At 43.9% G+C, this 17,031-nt stretch overlaps 1 protein-coding gene across 8 annotated transcripts in view; it reads right to left on the bottom strand.

Moving 5' to 3' along the window:
- Positions 1-2,300: 2,300 nt before the first annotated feature.
- The window catches only part of nrxn2b (neurexin 2b), a 636,019-nt gene continuing 621,288 nt past the window's right edge, over positions 2,301-17,031 (bottom strand). For 6 of the 8 annotated variants that reach the window (XM_070993325.1, XM_070993328.1, XM_070993326.1 and 3 more), the window contains 2 exons: positions 14,157-14,235; positions 2,301-5,426 (listed from right to left, as the gene is read on the bottom strand). In XM_070993325.1, coding sequence (XP_070849426.1) covers positions 4,534-5,426; positions 14,157-14,235 — 972 coding nt within the window. In that variant the 3' untranslated portion in view covers positions 2,301-4,533. The remainder of the gene's footprint in view (positions 5,427-14,156; positions 14,236-17,031) is intronic. The other 2 variants (XM_070993329.1, XM_070993332.1) reach the window with 1 other exon arrangement.

Genomic DNA, 17,031 nt, shown 5'->3' with positions numbered 1-17,031 from the left:
GGCTGCTGGCCCTTTTGTCCAGGGACCAATTCACTTCCAACGCCCAGAGATCAGCTGATTCCTGAGTAGCACCACGCGTGTTGAAACCATTAACAAACTTGAAAGGAACACACTCTATGCCTTCATTTCTAACTTGAGCAAAGTTACAAAAGTGAGAACTGTGACCAATTCTGTCAACGTTGCCACCGTGTCTCCTGCACACCCATGAGGGTTGTGGAAAAGTCCTCGCCCTGCTGCCTGTTGAGAGACAGCTGGCTCAAACCGAAGCCACCATGTAGGAGCCAAGATGGCTGAAAATACCCAAGAGCTCCAGGAGGCTCCAGGCAAGAGACGCATCAGCTTGCCAAGCTGCTACGTGGGACCGGACATGCATGCCTGAGAGTGGTCCGCTCCTCTCCGCCCTCCAGAGTGAGCCTTCTGCTGGCCATCAGGCAACAGGTGAAACACCACTTCCTGTGATATTGGGTTGCTGCTATAGAATATTGATCATGTAATATTGATTATTCACATAATTTCTTCTGGCTTTCCATCCCTCTCAGCTGCTGAACGGTGCCTTGATCCTTATTTCATGTTAAATATTTCATCCACTTGTTCTTTTGTATACGATATGCTTGATGTGGTCTGATGGTCCACGTTCAAAAAATTTTGTATGTTGCTGAATTCTTAACTTCAGTGTTTCAATCATGCATTTATCCATCATGCAATCCTTTTTAATTATGGCATCATTTAATATTTAGTCAAGAACCTTCACACTGAGACTAAATTCATTAATTGGCTGTCAATTTTTCCCTTCTAAAAGGTGGTGCCCTGAGGTGAATTTAGTGCAAGTTACACATTGTGTTTAATATAATTACTGATTTTTTCTGATAGCTGAAAGTGAGCATAATCTGCTACTCCCTCTTTGCAAAATGAAGTTATTTGTAACAGTAATTTTATATCCTTTAAGCTAAAATATGCTACATAAAATATTATACTTGAGTAAGAAGCCTATCATCTTACCGAGCAGTGACAGTAGACCTAGATAGAAAGTTTTATGTGTATTTAAGGTTCAAAATTTAGATGATCAAACAGTTGAAACATCAGAACACTTACCTCAGCCTCTGTCTTTCAAAACAGTCTTAAACGGAGGTAAAGCCGCTGTGACTGCACATTGATCTTGATTGCAGAGGTGTTGAGGACTGCACTTGAGTCGTAGGACTGCTCTCCTAAGTTTGAAACATTAGCATGCTTTCATTTTTTAAGCCTCCAACATCTTCACCAAACTGATTGGCTACTTGTGATGATTTATTCTTTCACGGTGTGCAGAGTATTTTTGAGGTGTGAAGAAGGCTGTTCTCGAAGACTTAACTGATGATCGTTTTGCATGAGAATTTTCCCAAAACTAAAAAGACAAGACAGTAAAACTCCTCAAAACTCCCCATAAAACACTCTCATAATCTGTTCAAGAACAAGAATGTGTTCATTATGTAAGATCAAAATTAGGAGCGTATAAACCTGTTGCTCTCATTGTGTGTCACACTTGAAGCAGCTCAGCATATTTGACCAAGTTTAACATACTTGCATGATTCTTGCAATCTTAGGGTTGTATACTCATAGTTGAATGCACTTATTATAAGTCGGGTCAGCTAAATAAATGTAATAATCTAATGTGTTTATACATTCCTGTGGGATCACAGCCAAGCAACACCTACAGAATAACACTCCTGACTTCACATCTCTCTGTATATATAGATAAGAAACCCTTGGGAGGTCAGAAAATCTACAAAGCAGCAGAGCAGCTGTACAGCTACAGGTCTGATTAACTGACTGGTTTTCTTTGTTTCAGTTCACAGTGACAGCAGCTCATCAACGCTGATGCGTCGATGCAACGAATCCCTACCCGCTCAAGCTGCACTGAGGCTGATCCAGACCTCTCTGCTGGGGTAAGTGAAAGTCAAACTTCCCTGTGGCACTAATATAAGCACCAGCCTTGTCTATTATGGTAATGCAGGTTAATGAGTGATAACAGAATACAACAGGAGTTTCCAAAGCCTGACACTGTGGGCCTTCCCTCCGCCACAATCCCTGGATTAGTTAGATACTGAAGAAAACTTAAAAAAGTGATGATTCTCAAGCAGGTTCTGGAGTTATAATCATAAGGAGTGACTTTCTTTTTTGCTGATTTTCAAGCCAATCTACAGACGTTTATTATTAAAGTCAAGTGCAAGGTTTTTAAAACCAAAATCCTCTGCATATGTCACTGGGTAAATCAAATTAGCCTTGAGAAAAGGCGATATAAAGAGACCACACGACACAGGGAGTAAGAAGTATATAACCAAGTGTATTCCCTCTGTTAATGTACACATATTTAGAGTCATCTCACTGGAACACTTTACAATAACATTTAGAAAGAACAGGAAGATACTGGGAGGAGTATGCCTGGAATGGAAAAAAGAGAGAAACCAGACAAACGCGGCAGGAGGGTGAATCGATAGAGGCTGTCGAATGAAATGACTGCCATCTCGTCTCCAGCCATTCAGACGTAAATAGATATAAAACAAATTAAAAAAAACATGGAGGATGGACAGAGCCTGCTTTCTCCACAGGGTGTGGGGACATACAACCTGCCATACAGAGAGAAAGGAACAGATGCAGGACAAAAAATAGATTGAGGATGACGGATGGGAGATGGATTAAAAGGAGAGGAACTTTTCTCCCTCAGAAAAGGAGAATGAGCGGTTTCATGATCGGAACCCAAATCACATTTGCTCAATTACCAAAAGAAAATACATAGAAATTTCAGTTTCCCAGAATCATCGTCATTTTTTTTTCTCCAAACAGGAATGATAGTAGGGAAAACACATTTCTCTTAGTAATGGGATGAGAGTCAAATATTTAGACATTTCACAAACTTTTTTCAGGGTTTTTCTTTTCTTTTCATGGTACATTTGTCTTTTTTTTAATAGAGTTGAGAAAATTGGAATACTAGAGTTCTGTTGTACATCTTTCAGGGAACGTCTGTTCACCTTTTTAATTTGTGTGCTCTTCCCCGCAAAGTTTGCTTCGCCCGTTGGCTGCCATCAGTCCGGCTTGGCTCGAGAGGGGCGAACGACACAGTCTCTTTTTTTCTGCTGCAAGGTATCTCTCTCCACAGTGGAACTCCAGCAAGAATTTCCCTAAAATGTCTCTCATTTCTCCAGAGAAAAGAATCAAAAAACCAAAAAAAAACCAAAAGAAAAAGAGAGCAAACCAAAGTGACTGAGTCTTGCAGCAAGGCATCGCATCAGCCGTACTGTTCATGAGGGGGGGTGGAGTCTGGGGACGGGGGTTTGGGCGGTGAAACTGTTCCGACGTCAAAAATCCTAAAGTCCGTCTCCGCTGCACCTTATCAGCGTACTCTTACTTTACGCTTTCGCTCACGCTTTAGGTCCATAGGTTTCTGCAACGTCTATACATATATTTATAATTATATAGAACAGAGTTCATCTGGTTTGCTGGAGGTTTTTTCTGTTTTTCGGTTATTAGTAACTGTAAGGACGTGACGCAGTTTCTCTGCTGGCCCACTAGGGGTGCCTCGGAGCCCCAGAAACACATGACACAGATCTGCTGGAACAAAGGACGACCAAGGGGTTTTTTGGCCTCAACGAGTTTTTGGCGGCTAAACGTACAAGTCAGCATCCGTTAGGTTGGAGCGGTGGTATCTCACATAGTTGCTACGTTTAACGTTGTTATGATCATCAATCATCGTCATATTTTTTGTTTTTTAAACTCCACAGAAAGAAAAACAGTTTTTATCTCTTTTTCGTAAATGAATACTACATGCTTGAAACACGGCAGAGCGTACGTTGCATCAGCTGCTGAGCACCGTAGACAAGGAGAGAAACAGAGTGCTCGGGCGAATGAGAGGAAGAGAGAGAGAGAGAGATCTGGCGAGAGGTCAGAGGTGTTGAACACTTACAGAGGCGGAGAGAGCTGGATTTGACACAGAGCTTCTGTAAGCTGGCAGTATATTGATTTATAGGGGGATGGAAAGTTGCTAATTCAAGCCTAGTTGGAAAATAATATGTTGATACTGTCGAAGGTGACTGTTTACACACGCTGGCCTCAGAATGAAGCACAGATCCTGACACGAATACTGATAGAGGTGCGTTCTTACAGTACTCCAGGCGTTAGTCATTTGTTAATTCAGAAATCACTGTTTTATCAGTGTTTGGTACACAGTTGTTGGCACAGTATGTGTTGAGATCTGAGGTGTAATAGCCTTTCCTTAAATCCACACCATGGTTAACATGGCCAAAGCAAAGCTGAGAGGTGTGGACAGAAGTCACCTTGCCGTCTTATTTCGCTTCCTCCCTCTGATTAGACTGGAATTAGTACCATGTATGGCCACCTGACAATACTGAGTTTTAAATGAATTGCCCTCTATGTTATGTTTGCAGCTTTCCATATGTACCGCCGTTTCTTTCTCTCTCCCTCTCTCTCTCCTTCTCTCTTGTCTCTTTCCTTCTCTAAGTGCGTCTGCTGTCTGTCTCTGTGTGTCACGGCGGCACGCCCTCAGACGTAGTACTCTTTGTCTTTGTTCTTCTTGTTCTTAGTGACCGTCTTGGCAGTGCTGGGCTGTTTCTCCTTCACAAGGGCTCCGTTGCTCTGCGTGGCTGAGTTGCTAATGTAGTTGCGACTCTGGTCCACCTGGTAGGAGCCCTCGTCACGGTTGCGGTACTTGTACATGGCGTACAGCAGGATGAGGATGCAGAGGGCGGCGGCGGCCACGATGCCCACCACCATTCCTGTGGTGCTGCTGGACTGCTGCACTTCCACGGCGCCTGGGAGCCCTCTCTCAGGAGACGTGGGGTCTGGAGTGGGAACATGGGGGAAATTTGGGGGGTAAGTTATTCCTGGGACCCTGCGGTGGCCCGGGTCTGACGAGGGGTGGGCCGGCGGCAGCAGCACCTGGTCCCGGGTGTTCATTTTCCCGGCGGGGATTTTGTTGTTGCTACTGCTGCTGCCGCCGGCGGCCGGCTTGATGCGCGGACTGAGCTGGTCAGGGTTGGCTGTGGGGGTGGAGGAGAGAGGTGGACGGTGGGAGTTGGGGATGCGGGAGAAATGGCGGTCTCGGGGATTCTGGACCCCACCCTCGGCGGCCGGGGGAGGAGGGAGAACAGTCCTGTCGGTGACCAGGGGGGAGTTTTTGTAATAGTCCTCGTCATCTGACTCGGTCATCTCCCCCGAGCCATACGCCGACACCTCGATGGTCTCCTCGCAGTCCTCCTGGTCCAAGGGGCAAGGGGGCCGGCCATTGGGCAAGGGGAGGGACTCTTTGGTGGTTTCGAGCAGGGTGAGGAATGGGCGGTAGGTGGTGGGGGGTGGGGGGATTACTGGGTAGCGGGTGGCGATGGATGGGGGGTCTAAGGAGTCCACCGTTATTATGGGCAACACTAATTCACCTCCTAGGACAAGAAAGAGACAACGGAGGAAAAGAGTGTTAGAGACCACCTGAGAGAGAGACCACCTCCAGATCAACAAAAGAGAAACATTTCAAATGAATACAGCAACACCAGTATTAGAACAGCACTAAAACTTAACATGAGGTTAGTTATACAAGTTCAGTTAGTCTGTTCTATTTAAAAAGCAAATATTCTGACTATGTCTGAACTGAAATAAGATACAAGATGTAAGAAAATACTGTTTCCTGTACCTGATCCTGACTATTCTGACCTATCTCCCTATGCTGCACAGACCTACATGTCACATCACTTTACAAGATAAAAGTAGACTACAAATTACACTGAACAACTTAACATCTATTGTACTACACAGCCTATCCTTCACTGCTAACTGTCTAGTCTTGCCTATGCTGACTACACTAACGCTCAGATGTTTCTGCTGTGATTGGTTAAATAAGATAGCAAACCACGAGGTTCAGGTCACTTACATCAACAAATTGGCCGCATGATTTTTGCATGAAAAAAAAATTACAAAAAGAAAGCTGTGTAAGATTGTTCTCGGATATTGATAAACAACTCCCCCACCCCCCCTTCTTTACCTCTTCTCCTCACTTGTTTCTTTATTGGGTGAAAAATAATCAAAATGTAAAGAAATATATTGTGGAATTATTCATTTTTTTTGCTTTGCCCCAAAATTCTCATGAACAATGGGCTCAATCCCATTACCCCCCTTTGGGCATGGTGGTTTCTATGGCTCATTTCTAATTAGCTTAATCTGCTGCAGGAAAATGATGCCCCTAATTTCTAACCCAAACTCTCAGTACAAACTGCAGCCCACAGAGACAGTAATAAACACTACTGCTCCCTTTTCTCACATGAGCCCCTGACGCCCACTTCCCTCCCAAACACCACACATTAACATGGGGCAATGATGCTCCTCTTAAACAGCCACCAACACAAGTGAACTCCTAAAAAATCGTCTTAATGAGCCAGAATTTGTTGTCAAGCTTTGGTTATGTAATTTAAGCCCACTGTGAAATGAACACCTAAATTAAATCAAGCTTATTGTGTGTATAATAATAGCATTTGTAAAAAAGTTGCATTCATTCAGGAGGAATTGGTCTACCACAGGCTGGAGGCCCAGCTGGAGTATGTTAACAGAACATGGCAGAATATCAGTAACAGTCTGTTTAAGCACTACATGACAATTTTCTCTTCAACGTGGCAAACGTGTAAGTCAAAGTCAAAGAAACATTTGGAAAACATGGCAGCGGGGATTAGATTACGGTACATCTTGGGGGGAGAAAGAGGGAAGGTAACAGCAAAACATGACCAAAGAAATGCCAACATCACCAGCATAAAATCATGACTCTGGCTCTTTGTTCATTTGATGAGGTAAATCAGAGTGACTCAGAGGGAGAGGGGGTGGATCAGGCGGTTTGGGGATGATGGGGTAAGTGTAAGGGGAGGTGCTGGGATTGGAACTATTCCCTCATGGCCTTTATTCAGCTCAGAAACACCCCAGACCCTGAGCCCCCCAAACCTTGTCAGTAACACAACCATACATTTTCAAAGAATGGCAAAGGCTTCGTTACAAAGGGTGAAGCATTGAGTTAACAAAGCCACTTAACATCATCATCACAACACACTTGAGAAACAGGCCTTGGAATGAAGCAAAATGTGAGAGCTGTGAAGGAAAAAAACTTAGTGATTCTTCAACCCTGCTTCTTACTCGCTGTACCAGTACTGGAAAGGCTAGTTTCCATGGCAATGCTTAAGTTATTTCTCTCCATTATGTTTTCCTTCCTTTCTTTCTTTTTTCTTTCTTTCTTTCTTTCTTTCTTTGTGTTTGAGGGCTGTGTTTCACCTTGAAGCCTGAGAGGACAGCAGAGTGTGGTGGCACATTTAAGGAACAAAGAAAAGTCGAACCAAGAAGGATTCTGCAAGTTTTGTGCTTTGTTTTTTTCCTTCTCCTGTGACTTTGACAAGTTATTTGACTAAACCAGTTTGGGCGACCTCAGAGATAGCTCCTCAGAGATCCAGGACGTGTGACTAGGTGTAACAGACGAGACGGTAGTGTCGCTATCTTTACTTTGCCATCTGTCTGCATGGTAGAGATGCTGCAAGTGCAATTTCAAGCTCTATACCTTCTGCTCGGTGTGCAGCCCACCAATTACTGAGGGGGTACCTCCACTCGCTGTGTCCCACTTGCAGTAAATGTGGCTGACGCTGCAAATGGATGGTCCTGGTAGGGTAAACTCTGTAATCCTCACAGAATCAGCTAAACTTTTCTGTTGAAATTCTACCTTATATGAACCTAGAATGGTACTTAAAAGGTAAAGGATTGTTCCAACAAATCACTCACAACACTCTGCTGTACTCAGTGTGTCGTAGAGCCAGAGGCTGAGGTCAGTGTAACTGGCAGGCAGTGGCTACTAGAAAAATAATGAACCGCAGCCCTCATACACACAGTGCGCCACATCCCAGCATTCTAGACAGTTATCAAGTGACCCATCTTTTCATTTCCTGCTGTGCGACCCAAGCCCACCACACCCATAGCTCCAACCAATCAACAAGTTCAATTGACTCTCCCCTTCTCCACGACTGCCGCTCTTCTCTGTATGCAGTTCTGATTGTTCAGTTAACGCCTGCAGGCAGGTGGCTGACAGCCTGAGCGTGTTGACTTGAGGTGCCACAAATAACAGGCAGGTTCATAGAGGTGTTCTTCTGCTGAAAGCTGCCAAGAACCACAGACTGCTTCGAAACCAGAGGACACCCGTGACGGGTTTGTGACATGCAGTGGGTTGTTGACGTCAACTGAAGCGAGCGTGAGATATTCAGGTACTTTTAAGTTAAATCAGTGTGCGGTGATTTGACATTCTGTTTTACACCAAAACCCCCTCACTCCCGACCGATTCACTTTGTGGTCGAGTCGGAAATGTTTGAACCAAAACCAGGACTGACTGAGACCGGTTCTGATGCAGACGGTGCTGAAAAATACACATAGCATGATTCCAGTGTGTGGGCGTCTCTTTGTAACGCTGTCATTTGTGCATCAAAGCGAAATAGACTCAAAGATATTCAGCCTGATTGATTGAGTTTGACTCGATTTGAGCAGCTGAGGCAGTGGAACCACGTTTAGCCTGCATGATGAAATTTCTTCTTTATCTTGACCCACACGCCGCTCCACATCGCTGCCGGTATGAGTCATCCCTCTCTATTTACTCCAAAGGAGAGCAGGGCAGATGGATACTGATGCATCCATGTCGGTCGCCTAACAAACACTGTTACTCTGCCGATCACGTTGCCCCGCTCACATCCATTTGAAATATTTAGAGCTAAAAGGTTGTTTGGAGTTTGAGTATTCTATAATTCAGCTTTGATTAGGCTGCAGATGGAAAATCCAACAGCTTGTCCAAGCACAATATATTTTCCTTTGCTTGCTTTTAAATCATACCACAACAGGTCCAATTACGGCCATACAGTCTGTGCAGCAGGGAAAAAACCTGCTTCTTCATACGTACGACTTTATCCATAAATTGTTTTCAACTGTTGCGCTTGCTGCCGTCGCTCTCAAGCAAAAGTGATTTATTTTGACATAAAGGGATGATGCTCTGCTCGTATCGTGTCTCACAGGGAGTCACAGATTGGCTCCTCAGCACCCGCATGGACTCCATGACGCTGGCTGCATTTGTTTTTCTGGCCAGCCTCATGTCACCCCCTCAAAATGGTATAACTCTCAGACATGCGCAGAGAATATCAAAATCTACTACTTCATCAGCTCCCTGCTTTAGCTTTGGGCCACATTCTGGCCCAATTCATGCTCTCTACATCTTGTTTTTTCTCTTTCTGTGGCGCTGGAGTATATGTACTTCACATCTCTTCTCTGCTGTATGCTTTCCTTCAAGTCTATCTGTTAAATGAAACTACAAAGTAATGGAAAATTAATGAAAAATTACTGGGTTAGGTGGTTCAGACGCGTCATGAACCAGTATCTCTCCGTGTTCCTGAGAGGATACTGTGATATTTGTTTGCAGCTTGATGTGTGAGAGGAAGGACACCCCGCTGAGAAAACAGTGGCACAAGGAAAAAGAAGAGTCCATTATCCATCCACTGCCTGCAATAAGATTTTGCAAACATGGATAGTTTGCAGCAGAAACGCTTAATGACAAACTGCACCACTGACCGGTTTTGAAGCACAATGGTTACACGCCATATGAATAGTTGAATAATGCAGTTCATCGGTTTTTGATATCAGCATTTAACAGCAGACTGTGCTGACTGAGCACCAGCCTCTGCATTCACTGCTTTAGATCCAACAAATGCACTAACTCTCATCTGACTTGTCTGTATAAAAGCTTTATTTAATCCTTACTGTTTTCACTCAAGTATATCTCTGATGTCCAAGTACATACAACTAACTAACACTGTTCAGTAGCAATCATAAATGGTGAATATATATAATATACACACATACACACACATATATAAATCAGAAATCAGAATCAGAAATCCTTTATTTATCCCTGAGGGGAAATTGTTTATATGTATATATATGTACATATATACATATATTAACATATGTATATATGCACACACACACACACACACACACGTGTGTGTATGCATGTTTAATATTTATTGGCTATTACTGAGCGATGAAGTAATTAAATGTTGATAAATGTAGTTAATTTAAGGATTATTTAAGATAAAACTTAAAAAAAATTGTAAATCACCTATATATGTACATTATATACAAGAGTATGAGATATACTGTAGCCATATTGAACTGCACATGAGTCAGATATGGATAATAAATAGACAAATGTCTAATATTGCACAAGATGTAATTAACATGAGTGTTTGTCGTGCAAAACAGCAGGTTTGTGACGTAATGGGAAACAACATCAACATATATGGTATATTAGTATGTGGTATGTTACGTTATTGGTTATTCATAGTAAGTGATATGATGTGAATTATTTAATTATTTATGTTATATTAATACATTATTTATGTTAATCATTTTATCTAATTTTCCCATGCTATGTCACTGTTTTTTAATCCTATTTGTCTTTTTACAACCCCCATTCCAAAGAAGCTGGGACAAGTGAATATTCACTGATCCTTCTTGACATAAACTCAATTGAAAACTGTACAACGACAATACATTTAATGTTTTAGCTCCTCAACTTCATTGATTTTTGTTAATATCTGCTTATTCTGAATCTGATGCAGCAACAGGTTTCGAACAAGTTGGGACAGGAGCGACTAAAGACTGGGAAAGATATGGAATGCTCCAAAAACACCTGTTTGGAACATTCCACAGGTGAACAGAACAGGCTCATTGGTAACAGGTGATAGGATCATGATTAGGTCATTCACAAGCGAGGATGGACCGAGGTTCACCAGTTTGTGAACACATGACGGGACAATGGACATTACTACATGGGCTGAGGAATCTTGATATCTTGTCTAACCACATTATTTCCACAGAAAATGGTCAGGGCTGTTGTTTGGACACAGATAGATTGAGGTGCACTGCTATCAACTGAGATCATCCAGAGGACGCCGATTCAAGCCTCTACACTGCCAGGAATTTAAACTGTGGAGCCTGCACGATAAACCCGGGGCTGTTTACTTGTGGAGGATGGCTAGCTAAGGGAGATCAATAAAGCATCACACTGACAAATAACTGACACCCCAAACCAATCGACCAGGGTGGGTTTGATCCCAGGCAAGCTCTGAGTCACACCGGGTGAGTGGGCTCAGCTCTCTGGGTCATCCCTCATCTATCACCCAATCTCTGGGTTTCACTCCTCGACCGAAAAAGAACATTCACAGGTTGCCTCTATAGCGTATCGTCTGATGAATTATTGAGGAGCTCCTCAAAGCTCTGATCTTGTCAGAGTAAAACCGATATAGCGCCTACAACATCCTGGGACTGATAAGCAGCTTGGAGGTATGCAAGAAAGGGAAAAGTGAGGTCGTGCTGAGGTAGAGAAAAGACAGAAAGTAAAATATGGAGATGAAATGAGAGATTTAACGAGCAGGGCTTGTTGGAGAAAGACATGTTAGTGTAATATCTCCTCTAATTGTGTCTTGCTGCGAATACAATTAGCGTCTATAGATGACTTTCCATGCATGTGTGTTAAATGAGAGTTCACATGGATATACAAAAAGCCTGTTTTAAGCGTCTTCTCTGAGTGTGCATGTTCACTTCGCCACTCTATCCCCCAGAACATGTTTCATCTCTGTAATCCAGGTCCCTGCTTCCTTGGTCTCGTCACTCCTCTGACAGAGGCTCATTAACAGCACTGGAGGATCCAAACCAAAGCTTTAATTGGCTGATGTAATTAAGGCTCCCTAACAAAGTCAAAGTTTAATTAGCCTGGTGGGAAAGGCAGGAATTGTTCACGGGAATTCCACTCCGCTCACTTTTGCATACTCTTCCTCCTCTCTCTTTCCCTCCACCTCCGTCTCTCCCCGTTTCTCTCTTCTGCTTTGAGCGCAGAGGAACGTGACACAAATCTCAATGAGGGTCAGTCCTTCACAGCGCAGTCCTTCCAGCTCTTTCCCGCTCATCTCTTCCCCGGGTCCTCCTCCTCTGCGTCCTGAGCGTTTTCTGTTTTGCATCCGCTCCGAGCTCGGCAATTCCTTGTCTGAGCTTTTCCCGTCGAGGGTCATCACTTAGCACCAGGCAGCCAAAATGCTCCTGGATGAAAGGCAGTTGTAAGAAAACAAGTTGCATGCCTTGAATTATGTGTTGTGCTCCTCGAGCTGCAGGTAAGCACATCTGTAAAGCACATCCACGGGCTGGATATACTGTAAGCAGTTGTATTGATCCACATGAATTCACAGCATCATATCTCGCTCTGCTTAATAGAAAATCCACAGCTGTGCTTAACATTTTTCTCCTTCCTGAAGGCAGTTCAATAACACAGAGCAGCATTCTCAAGTGTAATTGAAAACACTGGCTATTGGTTCCATCATACAAAGGCTGCAGGCCTGTGTTTGTGGAGCAGTGATGGAGAGGAGACACGTTTCGTGGACAATGTTGATTCTCCTCTCCTTGTCCGCAGCTTTCGCTGAGGCTTATCCGACCCCGCTGGCTTGCCTCGCTGGAACTCTTGTGGCATCTGGAAGGTGTGATATGGAGCATGTACGCGCGAGAGCGTGTTTGTTGTTTCTCAGGAGAGACGACTGCAGCGAGAAAACTTTACACCCACAGAGTGAGAGAGACAAGTGTCTGTCTGGAAAGGTGAGCACGTCTGCCACTATGTGTGTGTTTGTGTGGGCATACGGGGGAGAGAGAGAGAGAGAGAGAGAGAGAGAGAGAGAGAGAGGGGGTTGCATTTCCCCATGGGAGATTAAGCCTGGGCATAGCATCCGCCGAAAAACTCCCATTTCTCCTTTCGATAAGAAGGGAATTGAGTCTCTATTTCGGTCCCAACCACCTACAGAGAAAACCGCAGGAGGATGCTACACTCGAGTTTCTCAACACATGTTCAGATCAGTTTCTCCTCGCTCAAACATGCCGATTGCTATAATCTCCTGCCATTTACAGTCCAACATATATTCCATTCAAACCACTAATCCTCGTTCCTGAAAAAACTTAGCCCAGAAAAGTGGCGAGGTGCTTTGCACAAAGACACGATGGTGCTTCTGACTCTCGTTTTTGTTGTTTCACTGTTTACTGAAGGGTAGATTCTGAGCAAACCTGGCCTTCATGTTGTGTAATACATCCATACCAGGATTAGGGATGTATTTTCGATTTTGTTATTTACATTGCTGCATTTGCAAAAATAAAAACTGAAGCATGCCTAAGACCAGGTGTAGACAGAGAAAGCACGGTGCGATGCGAAGGTCTAATCCTGCGTCCCTGTTTTTGATGACTCATCTTGAACTCAGGGGTGTACACATAAATTCAACCAGTCACATGTAACTACGGGTGACCAGCTAATCCCAGCCATCATATATTAGCGCACTTGACCATTAGTCATTGAGGTTGTATACTGGCAGTGTTTTAATCATAAGTCTCATTGAGGCAGTTTTCATCATTTTCATCCCGCCCACACCAGCCATCTGAATCTGTGATGCCATTTAACAACAAAGTGTTGTCAGATGAGATCTTTGAGGATGAAATGTCATTAAATGTGGATCTGCATATCTATTTTGTCTCCTAAATTACAGTAGAGGAGGCAGTCATTTGACTCACGCTGCTTCACTGTACGTGGTTCTTGGCAGTTTTCAAATATGCCCAGCTTAATAGAGCTAGGAACCACAGAGTCAGGGTGTAAAACACATGGCCTTTAACTTCCACCTCCTGTCATGGTGTCAGAACATTACTTGACCCGCTGTTCACACTAACAGTGCCTCAGCCACCGGGCCTGCCAGCCTACAGCTGTGTGCTGCGCAGAACAAGCTGCGTTTCCACGTTGAAACTGTCCTGGCTTGTTAAAATCGAAGCAGGAGATCGGTGCAACAGCTGGGTAAATGCCAGAAACTACCACTCGGCTGAGCAACTGACAGACCACGGTGCTGCTGACTGCCTGCTGCTTTGAAAACCAGTAAGAAAAAGCACACATCTGGCCAATCACAGCTGCATACAGAGGGCTGTGCAGTCACAAAATGTCACAGAAAAGTGGAGGAAGGGATATAGCTGTAGTCTAGGCTGCACTTTGGTTTTGGATACCAAGTACTATGAGGACAGAACTCCCTGAGTTGACTCACCATTTCCAGGCTCACACTCCTCCAAATCTTCGTCATCGCTAGGACACTCAGCTGACGCTACCAAGAGGTCATCTGCATTCTGGAAGAACACACACAAAGCAGAGGAGTCAGGACAAATTTTATTGATGTGGAGGACACACAAAGCATTGAAGAGGAAGAAGAGTCTCACGGTGAAGGTCTTTGGCTCTGCGGACACACAAGTTAATGCAACAAAGTTAAAAGCTCTGCCTGTGGTCACGGCATTAAGATTTCCAGTTGAGCTGTCTGTTAGGAGTAACACATTCACAGTAAACATGGAGGTGGGCGTGCTTTATGAGGTGCACCCATGTGTATTTATGTAAGCAGAGATGTGAAGTTTGAGGGAAGTCAAAGTGAAACGAGCTCTTTCTGCCCAAACACCAGCCAATCAGAGAGCTGCAGTGCAGCGTGTGCTGTCTCCAACATTCTCCATCGTGTGGCCAAAAACGTCCTGTTACACAGCTATCATTTATCTTGTACCTTTTGCTACATCTATATCAGGAATCCAAATGAAAACAGATTAAATCTGACAAGATGGTGCCAATTTAGTCGCCCGGGTTTGTCCTCACTCAGCTGCATGCCCCCCTCCCCTCCTCAGCCTCTGGTTGCTATTCAAGATGAAGTCTGATAGAAAGCGTTTTCTCGCCGTCATTAATCCACGGCTCGGGCGTAATCATTTATCATTACATTGTGTGAGTTTGAGTGTGTGTTCACATCACCTTTTGCTGTTAAATGGGTCTAATGATCCCGTTTCGATTTCCGAGCAACATCTCCATCAAACGCGCATTGATATTTCTATTCCATCCAAGCAATCATGTCAACTCCGAATAAAACATAATGAATGCTTTAAAATGTGAACTTCTTTAAAGTAAGCAACTAGGACATCAGTACATGCTCTGGGCAGGGTGCGTTTGTGGCCATAAATGAAAAAATGTATCAGTAATCCAGCGTCTTGCTGACTGTCAAATGACTCTTTCAGCCTCCCGGAGTTATAACAGTTGTGATTTAATGCAACATCCATGACACACTCGTAAAGCCCATTTCACCCCAAACAGCCCACAACATCAGTGCTGCGTGTAGTTTACTGGACGGGAAAATTGTGACATGAGGCCCACTAACCCAGCGTGCTGATAACGGCTGGAGGAGAGCTCCAAACTCCTGTTTGTATCGGTCAGAACTTTTCTCACTCGTCTCCAAGTTGAATCCGCGAGGAGACAGCTTTGAAGTGTCTCGCATCCATCCAGACGAATCGGAGCAAGATCACAAACACCTGGGAGAGCTCTCCACTTAAGACAGTGGCAGCAAGGGCGTCGCTTGTGATCTTAGTTTTATAACACCCCGACAACAAATTTGGGTCAGAGCGAGACAAGTGATGACTCCACCAGTTTCATAGAAACCCACAGTATCAAGGGGTGAGGGGAAGAAAAAAAAATCAGACCCCCACACACATCAAAAGGTAGATCTTTTATTCTAAGCATCAAAGCGCATTATTCCACAGTGATCAAAGCTACAGCACGGCGGGTACCTCAGAGCTGTTGGAGAAATTGAAATTTGGGTTTCTGCTCGCTTGCTTTCCGCCACCCTGGTCCTGTCTCCTGTCTGTGCTGTGTTTCGTGGGTGCTTGGGATATTTATTAGAGTGCCGTAGTTCCTGTTAGCTTTGTCCAGTATAATTAGAACTTCAGTGCTAAGTTTTCTTTAGCACAAAACTACACCACAGGCTCCATGCGATGCATTATTAACTGCCTACAGGACTATATTTAGACCTGTACATATCCAGATCACTGATTCTGTGTGACCTGCGCAAAGACTGCCACATTACCGTTCAATATTAGGTTAATCGGTTCATCAGAACAGGCAGCGACCACAAAATAAAAGTGGAAAACCAAGCAGAGCTTCACGACACACACCTGGAGCCAGAGTGCACCGAGCTCCGAGAAGCCACATAACCAGTGGCTATGTAAATCAGCGCCTAAATAAAAGATTGCGCCTGCATTATTTAAAGCCACTATATGTGGGATTTTACATTTGAAATCCCACTTTGGTGTTAGCCTGGTTCCAGAGTGTCCACGGTCCACCTCTCCGGTTTTTTATTGTGTTGTTCTCACTGATGTCATTATATTCGCATGGAGAAAATAACTGAGCCAATCAGACCTTTGTAGGCAGGTAGAAAGCATGGGTGAGATTGATGCAGCCAAACATTTCAGTTTTTCTTTTAACAACATGACAAACGTTCTCTGCTTCTAGCAACACTATGGCAGCTTCTGTGCTTCTGAAAGTGATGTTGACAGGATGGAAACTACAATCACTCCTGACTGGTTAGGGCAAAATAACCCTCCTGGCAAACAGAAAACAGAAAATGACTGCCTGAGTGACTGACTAACACACACAACGCTCCGTCTCTGCATTTTAGATGGCACCACAGTTACTGTTAATACAAACTTTAACCCAGATTCTGAAAATAAATTCATTTATTCTGTAGATTGTAAAGTCGGTTTTCTCAACAGCGTGATCTTTACCTTCTGCCAGCCGTGAGCAGTGCACGCCAGGGCTGCTTGATTATGGCAAAAATCACAATAATTTGGTCAATACTGAGATGCCAGTTATTTCACACTATTACTCATTGACTTTAGAAACATTGTGCATTCATTAACCTTTTAAAATACTTGTGGTTTTAACACTGGATTGCCGTAAACTTTAAATATAACTCAGCCAAAGAAAGCGTTATAATAATAATGTATATTGCTGAAAAGCAACTCTCAGGTCCTTTATGGGGGAACAGCACAGATAGATGCACATCAGCATTCAAGCGCCGGCTGGTTTGACCAGGTTTTAACAAACACCGGCTCACCTGATGG

The sequence above is a fragment of the Chaetodon trifascialis genome, chromosome 23, assembly GCF_039877785.1.
Source record: "Chaetodon trifascialis isolate fChaTrf1 chromosome 23, fChaTrf1.hap1, whole genome shotgun sequence".
Taxonomy (NCBI): Eukaryota; Metazoa; Chordata; class Actinopteri; order Chaetodontiformes; family Chaetodontidae; genus Chaetodon; species Chaetodon trifascialis.
Note: the sequence above shows the minus strand (reverse complement) of the source record. Positions and strands in the feature narration are given on the sequence as shown.